Raw genomic sequence first — 21,779 nt, forward strand, 5'->3', positions numbered from 1 at the left:
GGTTTTCTCGTGCACCGATTTTTGGCAACTTTTAGTATGTCATTCTGCAAACCCAACTCTACAAAATAAAACCATAAAACGTTTTCTTGCAATTTTTTTAAGGTCATATCCTATATTTCTCCGACTATATGGAGAAAATTGTATTATATCTATTTTGGGAATTTCACTATTTTTCCTGACGTCAATGGATCGAGACCTTTAATTCGAGTCCTCTCCTGTCGTCCTACGACTTCCCAGTCGCCTACAGTTTTGACGCAAAGAATCGCCTTACCTAATTAATGTATAGATACTACATATATACATATGTAGCAAGTTCTTACAAAACTCTTGTAAAGGGACAAATTTTAATGGGCGGTAATGTTTTACGATCATCCCAAATACATTCATTTGGTTCACACAAAGGCCGCAGCTAACGCTGGATGTCATTGTGGAATAACCGTAGTTCTCAACCCTGATGCTAGGGTCGGTAAGAGAGTGCTGTCGAGAAGCACCCTGACCAGTCAGTCGCTCTTCAGCCACCAAACGTACACTACACGATCTCCGACGCAATTTTATCTGATAATAGCCGATATTAAAATCACAAAACGATACCATCCAACACTGGTAACTGTAGAGCAACACGATGACACCCTATTCTATTCCCAATTAATTAAAAGGTACACATTTTATGGCGAGCCGAACAATGGCAAACATTTTTTGACTACATTAGTTTATTTTGACTCATACAAAAAATATATGTCACACTCTGTTTATTAAGGATTGTCTGACAAGGTATGTTGTGGTGATTATTTGTCATAAATGATGCGTCTTGAACTTCAGTATGAGAGGGATGGCTTCAATTGCCGTCATATCAACAAAACTTTTAGGAGTTTGAACCACTTTCCATAATAATAATAAGCGTTTGTGATACTTTCATTAAAATACTACTGGCATTGGCACAAATCAAATAGGATAAAAGATCAAATGAAATAGTACCTAACTGTGTTCATAATTACTTGTAAAATAATTTCCTTTCTTAGCCAAAGTTGTTCATACATACCTAGCAATATATACATAGCACCGGCCCTTCCCTGGTATATCCAGCATATCCACTTTATCCTGTGATTGCTGTTGGTCCGCTAAAGTGTTGAACACTCCTGATGGTAGGTTACCATTTAAAAAGTTGTTTCTGCCTGCAAAAAGCATTGAACATTCTTTGATATGTCTTAGGAATTATTTTGTTGTATTCTAATTGTTTGTATCTTAACGGTTTCTATTTCTATGTATAAAAATAATATTTTCTCATTTCCAAACATTTGTAACAGCTCAAGGCCAAATTTCCAGCCCGTTTCCAGAGCTAAATGATACAAAGAAACAATGTAGGAAACAAAAGAAGTTTTGTTTTTGAGAATTAGGATTGTTTGGCATTACAATATTTTAGTAACTATTTTTGTATACAGAATTTCCCATTTAGGAAATATTAGCGAATTAAACATATTTAGAATAACCTTTTACCCCAAGTCTTATGGTAAGACCAAGACCCGGAACTGATTTACTTTTTCTTTTTGATGTCTCCAGATGCCAAAAACATATACACATTTAATGTGTCCATTTGCACGATAATTTTGATTAAAATTATAATTTTTGATGAAATATGGTACCAATTTGTAAACCTACATTTATTCACATGAGTTCCCGAGCATGATGGGATTTTATGGGGAGTTTATAAGGTAAGGTTTTACCATTTACGACCCTCAGAACAAAAGATTTTGCATTTTATATGAAAAAAAAATCTGACAATTAAAATCTAAGCCAAAATCCAACCAGGTAAACAGAAATTTACATTGTCTGCAGGTTTGCTGTCACAGAGGGGTTTTTGATATCCTAGAATTATGTTAAGCATATTTAACGGAACTATGAAAAATATATTCCATAGATAATTTATACAGGGTGACTCAAAAGTAACTTACTCCTTAACTTTTCAACCATTTGAGATATTTGAAATATGTTTGCAGTAACCTTCTTAGGTATGAAAAGCTACAATAATTATGGTCAGTTTTGAAAATTTACCCTTAGGGGTACCTAGCAGGGGTGGGGGTAGCTCAAAATTTTCAATTTGCAAGTATAGTCGAGTTTGATATCAATTTACTGGTCTTGATGAAACATAACAATTTAAATTCATTTTCATAGCCCCAGGATTGCGTAATATGACATATAATGGTTAAAACATACCTCGTCAGACAATCCTTAACATGTAGTGTCGAAATTGCTACATATGTTTCGGCGGTTATTTACTGATCTCCGCCATCGTCAGGCAAACAAAAGGATCCACTTGATGTTCGTCAGAATAAATAAATAAAACACACATTTTACAAAACATAAAAACGAAAATGATAGGCCTATCAATTACACGCACTGCCGTGGACATGGCAGGAAGCAGACTCTGTCGTTCAACATTACTTTTAATAACCATTGGCTTAATCATTTTTAGCTGCCATTTTGTTATTAATGGTCCGATTTCTATTTTCTTTATAATAATTGTTATGTTTCGTTAAGACCTGTAAAATGGTACCAAACTCGACTATACTTGCTATTAAGACATTTTGAGCTACCCGCTATCCGTAAGGGCAAAATTTTCAAAACTGACCATAATTATTGTGGCCCCTTATATACAAACAAGTTGCCTCAAACCGATTTCAAATATCTCAAATAGTTAAAAAGTTAAAGGTAGTGCAAGTTAATATTCAGCTACCCTCATGGTTTTTTGGATTTGAAACATTTTAAGGCCCCATTTTGTTATTAGTAAGCCGATTTTGGTTTTCTTTATTCGTCACGACCTGTAAAATGATACCAAACTTGACTATATTAGTCATTTGAAGATTTTGATCTATTCCCTACCACCGCTACCCCGAAGGGCAAAATTTTCAAAATTGACCATAATTATTGTAGCCCGTCATACCTAAGAAGGTTGCCGCAAACAGATTTCAAATATCTCAAATGGTTGAAAAGTTAAGGGGGGGGGGGTTGTAAGTTACTTTTCAGCCACCCTGTATAGTTCAAAATAGTATAAACCCGATATATTCCAATACAACCTAGTCAGTAAATTAAATTATGATACATCCAGCACTCAGCAGACAGAGATGCAAACTACCTTCCACTTAATAGATAATTCTTACAGGATAAAACTTGGTCATTAAAATAAGCAGCAGACACAATTCCCAAATCTCTGATGCTGCTACTTACTCTCTAGCTCATACTGAGAGGTGACAATGGTAGGAATCTGAGGCATCAGTCGTCCTGTGTGTGGCACTAGAACCTGCTGTGTGTGTGGCAGAAGCTGCTGGGATCCTGATGCTAGGAATTGGAAAGGCTGCATCGATTGCTGTAAACAACACAATTAATCATTACTCTATAACATATCTACTGTTAAATAGTACAGTAGAACCCTGGTTAACCGAAACAGTTCCACAAATTAATACATGGCTAAAATATAAGTACAATACGTAATATGTAAACAGCGAGGCATAGTGCCGAGGCCCTCTCACTAGAAAGGGGCTTTTCTAACCCATTGTAACATTTTTGTAGCTGAAATGAAACACTGTATTATATAGTTATTGTTTTAAATTCATTTTACGAACTCACCATGGTAATACGTAGACTATATTTAGCATATGACGGGTTAACCGAAAAATTGGTTATCCGAAACAGCTCCCCCCCTCTTTATTTTGGTTAACCGTGGTTCTACTGTACTGTATATTTGTCAAATAAATAGTTCTTCACTAAATGTATTTCAATAGTAGTTTACGCAACGATCACGTAAAGATAGTCGAGCCTACGACACGAGCCTACGACACGAGCCTAGGTGAGTGCCACAAAAACTTCTGCAAGTGTCGTAAAGACTATTTACGCGAGTTGCGTACACTACTTGACCTACGACCGTTTTTATATTACAGCACTAACAAATCACTACTCATAACTTCTAAGAGAGGTTATTTTTTTTTTTATAACCTCTCATTGCCACTGATAGAGATGCAACAACTCCAACAACTCATTGTACCAACCACTCATTAACAATTAAATTGGTCTTAACAGTTGATAAGTTGACGCACAAAGCATTACAATTTTAATCAAACCATTACAATTTTAATCCTTTTCTCTCAATCCTACTGGTGTTGTAAGTACAAAAAAAACAAAAAAAAACAATGCTGTAGAGTAAGTAAACAATGCTGTAAAGTGAATCTTTTCAATTGTAAGAACTGAACTGAAAAGGCTAAAACTATAACTAGGTAAACTATTTTAACATTAGATAATTAAATATTTATATGCAATTCTCTCCACAACAAACAGATTACCCGGTACATGATTTTTACAACCGTTCCCAATATGTCAAAAAGGAAACAACAAATAAAAATATTTATCATTTGTGATGGTAATTTAATTTTACATTATTTAAAGGATTACTGTGGATATTTTCCATCACTGATTACTGGTTAGTAAAACACATGTTTCACAATGTTTTAGGATCTGAATCTAGATGATAGTCTTCATAAGTCATAAGTCTCAAGTAGATTGTCAAATCTAGGTCTTCGAGTGATGACCAAATCATTGAATAAGTTAAACTAGATGCTGATGTTTCGGATGCATAACAGCTATGCATCTACAGGGAATACTATTCAACTACCAAACAAACACTGGTTATTACTAAACATAAACAGTTGTTGTGTACTATTCAACTGAATGTTTTGGGATGTTTTGGGATGTTTTGAATGTTTCAATGTATATATTGTACAAAATAATGAATTAAGAAGTTTGAATTGAATTGAATTGAATTGATCTGGATCATAATCTTAACCATGTGATTAGGAACCTTGAACATGACAAAATTAGTACACAAACTGAGCAGCACTGGGAAACACAGTAGCTGGAAACAACAAACGTTTACGATAATAAAATTTCAAAAAGTTAAAAGAAGAAAAAAGCTGAAAACTAAATAGGCAATCAACACTGTTCACTTAAAACAAAAGATCACAACCTCAAAGCTTAAGAGCTACATGATCAAGTTTCATTGACTACCTGGGTTTAAGATCCCAAAACATTGTGAAACTTGTGTTTAGTCTTGTCCTTAGTCCGGTGTTTTATTTTAGCAGCAAACCTTATTACTAGTAAAACTAATGTTTTTTTTTTTTTAAATAGGAATACATCTTAAAAGTTTAAGGAAATATCCTAGTAAAAGCCAATCTGGCAAATGGAAATTTGCTTAGTCTGCAGGTTTGCTGATGTGGAGTTGAACAGTGGTACTTACAGGTATTAGAGGAAGCTGTGGAGGCAGTGAAGGCAGTATGGGTAACCCCATAGTGGGTACCACGTAGTTGCTGGGTTCTGTAGGCAAGGTGCCTTGCAGTGCATGCCTGTTTAGAGTATCAGGCACGACACTGCTCGGAAGACCTGTAAACAAATCAAAACTGACTAAGTACCACAGGTGAACTGTCGTAAGTACTAAAACATGTCTTTATATAGGTTTAGTACACATTGAGATTGGTATAAGGATTGCAACTGGTTTCCTCCATTTATTGATGAAATAACCCTTCCTCTAACATGATGTAAGAATATAATTCTTACGGTAATTGATGACTTAGCAAGTCTAAACATCAACTAAAGCATATAAACAGCTCGTTACAACACTTCTACTAAAACAGGTTTTGCCAAAATTTCCTGTCTAAATAATTAAATAATGTTAAATGTTATGCTAAATTCAACAATAAAATCATATTTTTTCTATATAATCAGTAGTCACAATAGATTTAAATTCCATTAGTAAACAAAGCTTTCTTGAAAGAAAAATATAATGATATTGATATAGGCCTACCCAAACCTTTAGAAGTCGGAAGAAAATCAAAAAGGTATGCATAGGTTGATATGTAGATCAAATTAAAGGGCTTTATTAGTAGAATACAATGCCGCAAATTTGAGCTCAAGTAATGACTGAGTAAAAAAATGGCAGCTGTTCAAAGATTGAAAACAGCAGATTTCAGAAATCTTTGAACAGCTGCCATTTTTGACTCGGTTGTCCGTTTGAGTTCAAATTTGCGGCATTGTATTTTACTAGTAAAGGCCTTTATTAATTTGATGTGCATATCAACCTATGCTTCCATTTAAGATTTTCTTCTGACTCCTAGCGGGCCATCCCCTGTACCAAGTTTTGAAGCTCTATATTTATTACTTTTGAAATATTTTAACTGTTCCGGGACTTTTTTTCCAGCCTGTATAAAAGGAAAAAAATATTAAATTCAACTTAAATTACCTGTCCATTTTTAATGCATATTTTTTCTATTTAAAAACGTGTTGTATATTTTACATTTTTGTTTGTTGAACAGAACACCAGTGCTGGAATGCCTGATAATGCCGGGTGAGGATAAAATGAGTCACAACTCCCGACAAATGAAATTGCAGAAGGTATTGTTGTAATGAATAGTATAATGTTTCCTTCTAAACCAAACAATTAATGCAATTCTCCATTAGACCTTGTGTTATAAAGGGATACATATTACAGTTTTTTTATAATACAAGGAATATTATATTTACACTTATATTGTTGACTCACAAGACGGTAAATACATCTTTAAGGTATATGTATTTATTTACTGTTTTGTGAGTCAACAGTATAAGTGTAAAAAGTGTATTATTACAAGTGTTATTAAATGTATTTTTTTGTATTTTCAGGTAATTTAATAACACGCACAATGCTGATCAAAAAGTTATTTAGTTTTTAATACATTTTGGAAAATGATGATTGTATCCACTTGGGTTATAGTTTGAAAGGGGCAAGTAACATTTAAATTCATTTCCATTAATAGTTTGACTACAATGATTTTGAGGAACTTGCAGAAAGAGTGGAGGATTTAATTAAAAAGTTGAATCAAAAGATCTAAAAATACCACGCTGCAGCAAACCTGCAGACTAAGCGAATTTCCATTTGCCTGATTTGATTTTCAATTAAATCTATTTCAATAACATTAGGTTTAACGAGTACCTTGGTTTTCTGCCTTTAGGGATACTGTGGGATGCCTTTGGTAATAAAGTGTGTTTTTTTTTTTGTAAAACATTAATAGCTTAATATAAAATAAATAGATTTGCCAAAAATATATCCATAAACAAGCAAACTTCAACAGTTGACTTATTTTCCATAAGAATAACATGGGAATTTTAAATTTACAATTTTATCTGTAACTAATAACCATACAAAAACACTTCAATATACTAAATTATTTGTTTTTTTTAAGCTCTTCAAAATGGTCTTGAGAGAAATTGGGAAATTTTATGTTTTGAGGGTCAAAAACGAGAAAAACCAATCTTTACCCCATAAAACCCCCCACAAAACCTCGTTCCCATGGTCCGATCATACTGGTTCGCGAACTCATTTGAATAAATGTAGGTTTACACGTTTGTACCAAACTTCATAGAAATCGGATAATTTTTGCTCGAGTTATCGTGCTAACGGACATATATATACAGGGTGATCAAAAAAGGTGGGGACATAATTAATGTAATGATTCCTTGAGTTTAAAGAGAAAATCAAGAATAACATTCTTTCCGAAATCACTTTGTTAGCCAGATATCCGCCATTTTGTATTTTTTACATATACATTTTTATCTTTGGATTGTTTAGACCGATCTTTATGAAACTTGGTATGTATGTTAAGGTAGAAGAGAACCATGTTAGAAAAAAATCATCTTGATTACATCTTGATTGAATGGGGCAAACCTGACTATCTTCTGCCTTATTCTACCCAATTTTACAACTAAAAATTGTAATATTTCAGCTATTTCTTATTCAATCTTTTTGAACTTGGTATCGTTTGATAGGGAATAAAAAATTCTAAATAAAAGTGTTCTAGGCATTTTTCTATAAAATTAGCCGTTTTTGAGTAATTTAAGCTTAAAGAATTAAAATGGCTGCCATATTGAAATTTTAGGTTGAATCAAGATGAGTTTTTTTTTTTAACACGGGTATCTTCTATTTTGACATACATACTAAGTTTCATAAAGATCGGTTGAAAATATTAAAAGATAAAAATGTATGTAAAAAATACAAAATGGCGGATATCTGGTAAACGAAGCGATTTTGGAAAAAATGTTATTCTTGATTTTCTCTTTATTTTGACCCAAGGAATCACTAGGTAAAATATGTCCCCACCTTTTTTGAACACCCTGTATATGAATACAAGGTTAGGCAAAAGTCTGGAACCCCCCAGTTAACTTTTTAACGTGTTGCAGTAGGAAGACCAAACTCGGCACATATTTATAACATTAGAAATTGCACTTTTTCATCAAAGTTACAATTTTACCCCAGCCCCCAAAATGAGGTATTTTGGGGGCAGCCCCAAATTTTCAAATGTAAACACCTATCATGTGACCCCTCATTGTAAAGGGTTTATCAAGAGAAATTGAATGACGCAAACCAGAGGTCAATATTGCACCCTTAATCAAAATGGCAGCCATTTTAATTTAAGATGAGCTAGCAAGATAAAGTCTAGACACCCCAAGTTAACTTTATAACATGTGGCAGTGGGAAAACCAAACTTGGCACATATTTTTATAACATAAAAAATGCACTTTTTCGTTAAATTTAGAACTTGTACCCGGCCCCCAAAATGGGGTATTTTGGGGGCAGCCCCAAATTTTCAAACGTAAATACCTATCATGAGACCCCTCATTTTAAAGGGTTTCTCAAGACAAATTAAATGGCGCAAACTAGAGGTCAATATCGCACCCCTAATCAAAATGGCAGTCATTTTAAATATCCCCTATTAACTTTTTAACAGGTTATAGCAGGAAAACTAGACTCAGCATACCTTTATAAAAAAAAAGAGAATTCACCTTTTGGTCAGTATTAAAATACTAAATTTTTTAAGTTAACTTGGGGGTGTCCAGACTTTATCTTGCTTGCTCATCTTAAATAATTAAAATGGCTGCCATTTTGATTAGGGGTGCGATATTGAACTCACATGATAGGTGTTTACATTTGAAAACTAGGGGCTGTCCCCAAAATACCCCATGGGGCTGGGGCAAAGTTGTAACATTGACAAAAAAGAGCAATTTCTAATGTTGTAAATATGTGCAGAGTTTGGTTTTCCTACTGCAACGCGTTAAAAAGTTACCTGGGGGGTTCCAGAATTTTGCCTAACCCTGTATATAAATTTGAACTAAAGTTGTTTTTGGCCTCTGGTGACATCAAAACGAAAAAGTAAATCGGTGCCGGGTCCAGGTCTTACCATGAGACCTACGGTAATAGCTTATTCCCTTCTAATTTATTCATAGACATTATTTATTCAACTAGTTGAGCTATCGAGCATGGGGGGTCTGACTCCCAAAAATTTGTTTCAAATTATCTTATAAAAACTTCTTTCCCAACAGATAAAGATTTAAAAATCACCTCTGCACCGACTCATTTTTGAGAGGTCACCTCTTCATGAATTCACTCAGACCAATATTACCACAAAATATAGCACACAGTTGTACCATTGGGGTCAAAGATTCCAATTTTTCGTCTAGTATCTCGTAATATCTCAAGTTTACTTGATGCCCTTTGAGACAATTTGAGTGTTTTATATTTGGCCAGAAAAATTGAGTACATTCCAAAGTTCCAGTCTAATTGACTAGTAAATTCTAAGCAAATCAACGTTGGTAATTAACTATATTTGATGCTCCTATATCAAGGATGATCTTGTTTTATAGAGCTTTAATCTAATAAACTGTCATTATAACATCTGTCTACTCCGACTTCTGCAATGTTGTAGACGAGGCTATCATTTGCTCTGGAATCCAGAAAAAAATTATTTTGTTGTGTGACTTGAACCTTCCTGAAGCTGTAAATGCTACTGACCCGAATAATCTAGCTCCTTAACCAGTATGGCTACCCTACATTCTCTCAAGCAAATTAACTCTGTTACTAACAATCGGGGGATATACTTGACCTAGTATTGACTTCCATCTCATTCAGTGAAGTTGTGGCAGCGGAGGAGGCATTGTTACTTGAAGACAAACACCATCCCTATTTATCTACTATTTACTACTCTACCCAAAAAAGTTAGATTTCCCTGTGATTACCGTAAATGTAAAATTGATGGTGTTTTCCACAGACTGCAAACTTCCCGTGTTGGATCCCTCATCAGCTGTGGTACCTGCATTTGATGTCAGTGCTAACACCCCAGTGAAAAGAGATAATGCAGCTTTTCCTAAGTGGTTTTTGAAGGATCTCAAACAACTCGTGATACAAAAGAAAATTGCCTTTAAGCTATACAAATCATCACTCAGCATTAATCACTTTCGAGGCATTCAGACAGATGAGCAGAAGATGTAAAGACATGGCCAGGATCCGGCCATTCTGATTATTCTGATTACAGGTGGAAGACTATTAGAAAGGTGGAAGACAATATTCCAAGGAACATAAAATCCTTCTGGTCCCATGTTGGCAGTCTTAAACACAGTCCAACAATCCCATCAAATATGGTCCTTGGCTCAAGGGTGGCCAAGTCTTCAGAGGATACATGTGAGCTATTTGCAGATCACTTTTCATCCGTCTTAAGTGAAACATCCCCTATTGTCCCTTCCTTTCACTTTGGTTGGAACTTCAGCATCTCTCTGTGCCCATTTTCTTCAATGGATGGGCTGCATAGGCTCGAAAATCTCGATCCTAACAAAGGTCCAGGGCCAGACAATATTCCTCCTCTCATACTTAAACACTGTGCACCTGTTCTTGCACCCCACCTATTTATACTATTCTAGGCTCTGCTGAGCACTTACTTGAGTGTTTCCTGATAGTCTTAAAAAAGAATTTGTCGTCCCCACCTTCAAGTTAGGCGATCAGAATGATGCTATAAACTACAGACCCATAGTCATTTTGTATGCAGTAGCGAAGGTCTTTGAGAGCATCGTTCTGGATTTTCTTTACGTTAACTTGCAAAAGTGCATCTCTCCTGAGCAACATGGTTTCCTACGCTCTTGATCCACCATCTCCAACCTACTCGAATTTCAAGATGTTATCATGTCTGCCTTCGTAGACTCCTGCCAAGTTGACTGCATTTATCTTGACTTGCCAAAGGCTTTTGACAAAGTCAATCATTGCCTTCTGATAGCAAAGCTTAGCGGCTATGGTATGCGTGGCTCCCTGTTTAAATGGATAGATGATAGTTATCTGAAGGGAAGACATCTTATTGTTAAGTGCGATGGCAGTTCATCACAGCCATTTAAAGAATTGTGTGGTGTTCCTCAAGGGTCTCACCTTTTCCCGTTTCTCTTTAGCTCTTTAGCCTATATATAAATGACATAAAGTTTGTAATAGGTTCAAATTTCCTAATGTTTGCTGATTAGCAGGATATCAGGGGACTGCGATAAAATTCATCTCCAAAACTCTCTCAGCAACATTGAAGCCTGGTGCAAAAACAAAGTGACGCAGTTGAATGTGGACAAATGTGTAGTTATCTAATTTAAATGGAGCTCGGATTTCTTAATTCACGACTACACAATCAATGAATCTGTTCTAAAGAGATTTTCCAAAGTTAAAGATCTAGGAGTTATTATTACACCATCACTAAATCCAATAGAGCACATTACACACATTACTGCAAGAGCAAACTCTCTGATTGGATTCATCCTACGACCCACAAAGGATTCAACCCACCCCTTACTCTCTTGTGTCCTTGTAAAAAGCTCTTGTTCTAACAAAGCTAGAGTATGGATCCACAATTTGGTCAGCTCATCAACAGAACCACATCAATCAATTAGAAAGCATTCAGCGCCGCTTATTATAGTCTTACTAATCTACCTTAGAACTATGGAATAGTTAATAACATTTAAGCTAACATTTAGCTAACATCAAATGCTTTACACATCTTGAATATAAAATAACTGAGTTATATGATCTACTTTCTGTTTCTAACAATATTAGTCTATACAGTCAACTAGTTAAGGCATTCACTTGACTATACTTTGGCTCTCTACATTCAGATGAGTACTTTGGTTGAAAGCTTTTTGAAGAAGATTTAAATGTACCAAATTTTAAACTTGTAGTCACATTCTGCATATGCTGATAAATGAGATTTTGTGAGGAGTAAGATTAACCAATTATAAGTTCAATGTAAGAGAGATAGTTAGGAATTTACTTCTTTTAAAGGTACAGTAGTTTGTAAGAAACAAATGAACAAAACAAAAATGAAAGAAAAAATTAATGTCATGTTCCCATTAACCTCTTAACCGCGACACACCCGTTATTCCGTGGTAGTATTCTATACCCGCTATTGCGTAGCACGGAATATCACGTGCAACACCCTTGTGGCGTTAACCGCGACGCCTGAGTTTAGACAGTTTTGACATTTTCGGCTGATATATTTCGTTGATACAAGTTTTCTGCTATTTTCTTTCCATGATACATTGACCCTGAGAATTGACAGACCATTTGGTGCTGCACTCAAGTGTATCTTTCTGAAACTACAGCGTAGAGCCACGTGTTCTGCAGTATCAAAGGTCACGCTTGGTAGTTTTTTTGTCACGTTGATATGATAGCTTCGCGTCATTGTTTGTACGTTGATAATTGCTATTGTAGTCCTGATATGTTTATGTTTTTTGGATTTGAACTAAACCAATTCTCGTGGTACAGTAAGATGAGAGAGAATAGGTATGCCTGAATTTCAGAAAGAGTTTTTTAGCTGGCGAACGGGAGGTTTTCAATGATGGAACAAGCATGGTTGTAAAGTGGGAAGATAAAAGAGAAGTTATGATGATCACAAAAGAACATGATGATAAAGTAGTTGACTCCGGAAAAGTAAACTACGTTACAAAAGAAAAGGTTATGGAGCCAAAATGTGTCCAAGAATATAATGATAGCATGGGCTCTGTAGACGGCACAGATATGATGCTAAGCAATGTTACATGTGTCAGGTGCACCCAAAAGTGGTATAAAAACTGTTTTTACATTTTGTGGATCTGGAAATACTCAATTCCCATGCAATATACCTTTGTGTAACGAGCTGGAAACCAACACCGGCAGAATTCCATTTAGAGCTAGTTCGCCAACTTTTAGAGGAAAACATGGCAGCTCAGACCCACAGTAAAAAACCGATGGCCATCCTCCTCTGGCCATACACCACTGAGATTGACACAGCGTCATTTTCCATCATGTATTCCTTCAGCGAAAAAAAAGAGTATCCCCCACTTCAATGCTATGTTTGCCGTCACACTACGCGACGTGAACCGGCCAGGCGGGAGTTGCGGTATTAGTGCCAGGACTGCGCGGCTTCCTTGCGCGTAGTGCCATGCTTCAGGGAGTATCATACCCTGAATAATTTAAAAAAGTTAAAAGTAACCTTTGTAAATAGTGTATATATTTAATATTTACTTCTTGAAACATCCACTCGATGTGACCAGACTACAAAATAAAACCCATAAGTAAATATGATAAGTAGGCCTACAATATTTTATTATTAGCAAATTTCCCTATAGGGAAGTAGCTATTACCGTAGGTGGCACGGTAAGACCTAGACCCGGGACCGATTTACTTTTTAATTTTGATGTCCCCAGAGGCAAAAAACACTATTCGTTAAAATTTTTATATATGTATATATATATATATATATATATATATATATTTATTTATATATATATATATACGTCCGTGAACGCGATAACTTGAGTAATTTTTGTCCGATTTTGATGAAATTTGGTTTAAAGGTGTAAAGCGGGATAAACTTGAATGAGTTCGAGAACCAGCATGATCAGACCATGGGAACAAGGCTTTACGGGGGGTTTTATGGGGTAAAAATTGGTTTTTCTCACTTTTGACCCTCAAAACACAAAATTTCCCGATTTCTCTTTAGACCTTTTTAAAGAGCTTAAAAAAACAAATAATTTAGAATATAAAAGTATTTTTGTTCGGTTATTGATAACGGAGAAAATAAAGAAAATTGTAATTTTTAAATTCCCATGTTATTCTTATGGAGAATATTGTCAAATGTTGAAGTTTGCTTGTTTATGGATATATTTTGATCAAACTTGGCAAATTTATTTATTTTATACTAAGCTATCAATACTTTACTAAAAAACACACTTTATTAGTTTCCTTGTAGCAGCAAACCTAGGTACTCGTTAAACCTTATGTTATTTAAATATATTTAATTGAAAATCAATTCAGACAAATGGAAATTCGCTTAGTCGGCAGGTTTGCTGCGGCGGGGGTATTTATCATTTACATTAACATGAATACTTGTATAATCTTTATTATAGCATTTATCATAGTTAATTGCTTTAAAATGCATTTTAAAGTAGGTTTCCTCAGAATGTTAAAAACCACAAAAAATTGCGAAATCCCCACGCTGGGCCATCGGCGAGCGTAAGTAAACCACGCGTCACTGATCGGTTTAACCGCGGCGCGCCAACTTATGCCGCGGTTAAGGAGTTAAAGGGGACATATTTAAAAAATGTTAAATGCTCTAAAAGTATTTAGCTCTCAAGTTAAACTGTCGAACTTTAACAAAAAACAAGCCAAAGTTAGCAGATTTTCTGTAGTAACTTTCTCTCTTGTAAGTATGAAATGAAGGGCTGAAGCTTAATTTGCAAATTATCTAGGAAAAAGAAGCCATGTACTTGAAGTAAACCTACAGCCAAACTAGTTGGTCAAGGAATACGATTAACATATCTACAAAACAATAATACCAGGCTTGGTGCAGACAAGCCTTGTATGGTTTTTGCACCTATTTTGTATAATATGCATGTATTCATTATTATTGTTCAATAAATAAATTGATTGATTGATTGATTGGGAGTTCCCCAAGGATCTGTCAATGGGCCAGTGCTATTCTGTTACAAATTTTGTGGAGTAGGTATTCAGTTGTCAATAGATCTTTCCTAATGAGTGAAAAATAAACTGACATCGTAATATTAACACTTACATATGCAGTTAATGTTATACTAGTTCTGTCATTAAATTGATATAATAATCTTTTGATGGGAACTAAAGGGACATAATTAACTATCAGTACCTTTAATTTTAACAGTTGTTTGTTAAACTAGCTAGATAAACTTCTACTAATGACATCTACTAGGAACAATAATCAACTTTAATTCTGAAAAGCGTTAGTAAATGCTCTATTTAAACAACATACAAGATGTCAAATGTCAAACTATTTCTACCAGTCTACAACAGGGGAAGAATTCCACTTACTGTGGCCCGGAACTGTAAGCTGAGCTGCAGTGCAAGTCCATAGGGGCGGGTTAGGCAGCAGTCTACCCCCTGTTTTATTTATAATTCATAATTATATAAAACTAAAAACTCATCCTTCATAAAAATTATAGGACTATCCTTTCATACTGACATGTTAAAATTATTAAGCTATCGAGGGGATGAGAAATCATGCAAATGTTTATGTACATGAATGCCAACTGAGAAATGCAAATGACAGAAATGGAGACCTGATACTTGAGACTAAATCTTTGCGATCGGAAACACTATAAAGGTGTTTATTTGCTTGAGGAGCCAGCTGTTCTGGCAGCGATCTGTTGCAAAGTAGCTTAAATAAATTTAAAATTTTTTTTATTTTATGTGTATTTACGCCAGTGGCATTTTTTAAGTTTTGAAAGGAAACCCTGGTCTTGTTACAATCAAACGTCGACCTTATTGTTAGATAGCATCATTAATTCATAGCCCAATGACAAATGGCATCTGGGTCTGGAAACGATCTCGCTTGGATTCAAACCAGCGACCTTCAGATTTGAAAGATAGCACTATAACCGGCTACCCAGCCAATACATCAGTGGATTGTACCTCTAGATGGACTGAGGTCATTAGAATGACAAGCGGGATGTGCAAGCGCACAAGAATCCTTTCCCTATCGCAGTTGCTTTTGTTATTTAGTACAGTCATCACTACAATCAAGTGCTGTTGGATTAATTTAATAGCACTAGCTCCTAGTGATGTAACTCTCGATTTTGTTGTGAACCTTCCCTCATCAACGGTAAAGGTAAAATTTTAGACATCAAGTAATAAAAACTTAACAGATATTCATAGGGACAAAGTAAAATCTTTGGGGCTCATAGTTGATAGAAGTCAGTATTAGAAGCCACATATAAAATATTGAATAAAAAGTTGCGGTCATCAAGCTATCAAATTCACATATTGAGAGAATTGGTAGATGTTAAGTTAAGGATTACAGTATTATGCTTGTTTTTTTTTATCACTAGCACAGTACGGAATTCAAAATTGGGGGTAATCTCCAAATGTTACTGCTATACTTAAATGTTGTTTTAAGTAGACAATTATCATTATTGAATATTTTTATAGAACTGGAGATATTAACCATCCATCTCTGTACTGTACATTTATACTTTTTTTATGTTTACACATGATCTTAGAAATAAACAGGACATAGTCCATCGTTACAACACCCAATTTAAAGATAAATTCCACCATCCAATCAATTCTTTGGCATTATTTGAAAGTTCCCCAAATTATATGGTGATGAAGTTTGACAACAAAATGTGTCTGTTTGTTTTAAACAGTTAACAATGCATAGTTAAAAAAAAATCAAACTTTTTCTTATTAAAAAAGCTTATTACAGTGTTCTTGAATTCCTACAAGAAAATCTGTAAATTACTAACTGTAAAAGATATAAAAAAAATTAAAATTTACCACTGAAAAAAAATTCTAATTCTCAAAATGACTTTTTTGTTGTTAACCAATTACAAAAGAATTTTCTCTATTTCTCTGTGAATAAATCTTTATTAGGTTACCGGTATATCCTTTCATGTCTTTTATCATATATTTATTTCAGCACGATATGTACATTTTTAACCAAAATTTTAGCACAAAAAGACAAGTCTGTGACCTCTCCTCTACGCAAAATAAGTTTTTTGTAAAAAGAAGCAAAACAGGTGATTTGTGCAATCCTTATTAAACTCACTAATGCCGTCAACTTCCACCCAAGCCAGACCCTGTTTGTCTAAGGTGGGCCTTCCACTCCAGCTAAGCCACACATTAGGAAGCTCAATATGGATGTAGAAAGACCTCAACCCTATAGTGGTCAATGCAACCCCTAAGCCAACCGAGCTACCAAGCCACCGTCACCCAAACAGGTCGATTGCCAGTAAAAGCAGAGAAGCACCTGACGGCACTAGTAAGTTAGATTCGACATACTACTTGAGGGCCAATAGGTGTTAGTCAAAAGGGTTAGTTGAGTTTCATTAACCACTTATTATGTAAATATATTAATACTATAGCTACTTAAAAGAACTTTGTTTAGGATGTTTCATTGTATGTAATTTTTCAACATCATAATTTTGTAAATCCATTCAGAAAGCTAGATGAGAATATGTATTGTGTAGAGGTTATGTTTTATAAATCCCTTCAAATATAAAAGTTCTATAAATCAATTGCTTTTATTTTGACTATTTATTATATTGATACGACTTTTCATCCATTTCATTTCACTAACACCTTTGTTAATTGCTTCAATAAATTTGAATTCACAATTTTTAATGATTTTTATATAGGTAAAAAGTAAGACTGCTATTAAAATGTTTACTAAAGTTAAGGTAGTTGTTACAAGATTACTGTAAAACCAATATTCTCAGCAGAATAGCTTAATGTAACACTGAAAGATGCAAGTTTTCATGAGGTGGATTCAAATTGTACTTTTAAAGAAATAAAACCTCTAAAAGGTAGAAAATAATGTTACAAAAATCAGATCCATGGGAAACCCATTGTTAAAATCAACAAGGGAAATCATTTTAAGTTTATTGTGTTTGCTATAAACAGCAGAGTCAATGTGAACAAGCGTTAAATAAAAACTCAATAATGGTTTTTTGTCAGACTCAAAATGCTTGGGCCTTGTGAAGTAATTCTTTTAGTGCAGAAATTTCGGCCGACAATTTTATGAAAAATGCCAGCAGTAAGTTTTTATTTATTTTATTTATTTATTTAAGTCATCCATCTTCATAATCTGCTTAAATACTAATTGGTGCTGTCAGATAATTAAATAATAAATAAAAACTTTTCCATGAGACTATTTTTGTAAAGTGGTACACAACCCCACTTAGTGATGATAACCAAGAATTATTGTTACTCGGGAAGCGAAGGGTTATTGCTTGGAAAAAACTGGACAGTTTTCACGTCCAATGATGAGAACAGTGCTAAGAATCCTAAAGATATAACGAATCATTATAAAATATGTTGTATGGGTTCTTTTGCTAATATTTAAAATAGTAATACATAAACAGAAAGCATACATATTTTGGCGATGAATAAAAAAAAAACAACAAACTTCCAGTATGAGGTTTTTTGTAGGTGTCACGTTTATGATTTTTATGTCTAAGGGTTATGTATCTTAAAACTTATTCTGTATATTATTGTAATATCTAAAAAAACTACCAGATGATCTATGTTATATGAACCCTATGTCACTTTTATACACAATAAAACTCACAAATAATAGTTTGGTTACATCATAAAAAAGTTCAATGAATTTGATCTATTGTTTTTTATTATTCTTGTCTTGTTAAATATAAAATATACCATCACAAACAAAGACAAGTGTTTTTAATTCACTGAAAATATTAGACTTCTGTGTAATTCGATGGTCAAAATGTGTTTTGAAGAATTTACATCAGAAGAAGAGGTTGGCCAGCAATTTTAAAGATAAGTATAAATTGTACCATAGAAATAACAGCTACATTTATTGTTATTCCGTTACTGAGACATCTTAAAGTCAAACTTCAGCCTAAAAATCAGGAAATTGAACACATCTTCTCCCAATAACTCTCACTAAACTCTAAGACCTGTGACACATAGGTTTGACTGTACTGAAGCAACAGAAAAAATGCTAAAGAAAAGATTAACTGGTTTTAAGACAGCATTAATAACTTAATTACATTTTGAATGTTTTGGATACCGGTACCGGTATTCACTGGATAATACTCATAATTTAATTTTATAACCGTTGCTATTACCAAATCTATTATCGTAAGACAAACACACATTTAATACAATGTTGCAGTAGCAGTAGTGATGTTTTGAACTTTAGTTATTTTCTACGTTACTTGAGATTATACCTTTAAAATAAGATAAGGCAATGATTTTAATGGGAGACATACTTAATGCCTAAACATGAATTTTTATATTTTTTAGCTATCTTTCATGTTATTCTACCTTTTCACAGTCAATTTAAGTAAAATTCTAGAGACTATTCTGCAGCTCTTTTGGATTTTAAACACAAAAAATTTAAAGTGACCAGTTAGTTTTCTGAGCTAAAATAGTATTCGAATAGGAATGTGAACAAAATTATAAGATTGTTCTTTAACTCCCGATTATTCTAAATATAAAAAAAAATTAAATGAACAAAAGATATGCAGGGTCACCGGTCAGTTTGCTTACTGTGAACTCTCTTAAGTCATAGATATTCATCAGCCAAAATAATTTTTGAACGTGTGGCATAAATCTTCTATACATAAGGACCAAGAAAACAACTAGGAGTGGACCCAACACCGACTAGGATTGGGGAAAGAGCTGTAAGAGTTTGGGAACATCTCTCCATAATTTGTAATTTTTTTGTAGCCAATACAAGGTAATCTGTAACAGATTGTTGATTTGAAATTCAAACTTCATCACAGTTAGATATCAAGCTATGACTTCCTTGGCTTTCTTTTAAACATTTAGTCATAATGAGAGTGATTTGCAACGCCAATTGTTAAACCCTTCTTAGCAGACATTAAAATAAAATAAGTGTGTTGTTGATTAGTGTTACATACACCAATTTGTTTTCACACTAATTCAATAACTGTATAGTCATATTATCATATCTGAAATACTAAAAATTAAAAAAAATACTTGGGTAATATCAATTAACAATCAAGCTGTCCAAGTTGTAGTATAAGACAAAAAAAGTAACACTACATCACTAAAAGAGTTTAAATATTAACCACATTAATATTTAAACACACACATTTATTTGCTTTAGAAGTGAGTTAAAAAGGAAAATCAAATCGTAAAAGTACAAAGCAGCTCTACATTAAATCTCAAGCTCAATTAATATGAAATGGGCAAAAAAGAATTTCTATTTTATGGAAGCGCTTAGGAGGATTTAAATTATTTACCTATAGTGGATCGTGTTTTGTCGAGCTCCGCGAGGATTCGGTTGTCCTGATCGATTTTAGCCATGATTCTGTCGATGTCAGTAGTCGGCGGTGGGGGATACGCCACAGTTGCGCCTCCGCTACCCGAGGACGACCCCCCGCTACTGGAGACAGCCACTGGGGACGCAGAAACACCTCCGCAACCCTCGCCTACCAACATCCTCCAGGGTACCAGGTACTGGGGATCTATGGGGAGGGATGTATCTACCAAAGAGACAACATTCCCCGTCGGGAAGGGAAAAGGGATGCCCCCGAACTGTTGAAATCCTAGATATAGTATTTATGGTGGAGATAGAGAGAGAATATGGAGAGAAAGAAACAAAGAAAACAAACAAATGAGTATTGCGAGCCAACCAATTTAAGAAAGGAAACTAATCTAGTCTATAAAAATAAAACTATTGTCTAGTTTCGTTGCATCATCTCAAAATATAATACATGCCTACAGCATTGAATGTACACATGCTAAGCTGCTTAACGTGCAAATTCAGCAAATTATTTGACTATTTATAAATCAGTGAGACTTTACACTTTATAATTGCTTGACTAGATTATTTTCTTTTTGTACATGTCACAAAGCCCTCTTTAAATTAACAAGAGCCATACACATTGTATAAACAGTAACTTTTATAGCTGACAATCATTGTTAAATCAATGACCATATCAATCAGACACTATGGACTCTTGAACTATATAACTGTATATTTAATTAAAGTGTTAAGTTGATTACATCTAAAATCTTCAGTTTTACTTTTAACTCTTGACACATTGAAGTATAAATTGATTTTTACAAATGTATTCACTTTTAACACCAGTAAAATTAATAATAAATGATTTATGCATGAAACAGTTAGTAAAGATATACATCGGCATAAATTGAAAAAAAAATCATATGAGTGATATATATATATAAATCACTCCTAAAAAGGGAACTTGAAACTGATTTAGACAAAGAATCTTCTGGAAGCTATACAAAATAAATCAACTCTCACTACAGCTGAGAATTAAATTACTGTGATGCTACTAAAATAAAATAAAACTAAAACAAGTAGCAGCAAGTCCATCAGCTTAGCTTATTGCAGTATAGGCTAAGCTGATGGACTTGCTGCTACTATTTGCATTTAAAAAATATAGAATGTTTAAATAAAAAAAACTAAATAACCTTCTACCAATTTTGTATTTACAAAGGATTTTATTGAAGGGACATTTGTTTAAGTACAATAGTTTATTAAAAGTATATCCACTATTACAACAACATTTACTACCGTACTGAACAATTACTTTAAGGACGATTAAAATTATTAGAAGGATCAATCTAATATATTTATATTAGAGAAACTTTTAAAGATACTTTAAAGAAACTTTAAACTATCAAAAAGACTAAAGTTTGTGTGCACCTTTTTGATTGGTTGATTCAAAATTTAAACTATAGACAATAGGCATTGTTAACTGTAAAATGTCAACAGTTCTGTCTGTTATTTTCAGAACAAATAGATTTGAAGTTAAGTAAAAATGTCAAACAACAAACCAACCAAGTTTTCAAATGACAAAGATAATTTGAAAGGTTCCTCATTTTAGGGGGGAAAACTGTACAAAAAACTGCCTATTAGAATTGGGGATATTGACTG

At 33.9% G+C, this 21,779-nt stretch overlaps 1 protein-coding gene across 20 annotated transcripts in view; it reads right to left on the reverse strand.

Annotated features, from left to right (window-relative positions):
• Positions 1-21,779, reverse strand: part of LOC129005957 (RIMS-binding protein 2-like) — a 245,772-nt gene that overhangs the window by 141,383 nt on the left and 82,610 nt on the right. For 19 of the 20 annotated variants that reach the window (XM_054435013.1, XM_054435010.1, XM_054435008.1 and 16 more), the window contains 4 exons: positions 20,116-20,421; positions 5,282-5,424; positions 3,223-3,361; positions 1,040-1,172 (listed from right to left, as the gene is read on the reverse strand). In XM_054435013.1, coding sequence (XP_054290988.1) covers positions 1,040-1,172; positions 3,223-3,361; positions 5,282-5,424; positions 20,116-20,421 — 721 coding nt within the window. The remainder of the gene's footprint in view (positions 1-1,039; positions 1,173-3,222; positions 3,362-5,281; positions 5,425-20,115; positions 20,422-21,779) is intronic. The other variant, XM_054435014.1, reaches the window with a different exon arrangement.

Source organism: Macrosteles quadrilineatus, unplaced genomic scaffold (assembly GCF_028750875.1).
Source record: "Macrosteles quadrilineatus isolate MER2022 unplaced genomic scaffold, UCM_ALF_1.0 Scaffold_47__1_contigs__length_942521, whole genome shotgun sequence".
NCBI classification, from domain to species: domain Eukaryota; kingdom Metazoa; phylum Arthropoda; class Insecta; order Hemiptera; family Cicadellidae; genus Macrosteles; species Macrosteles quadrilineatus.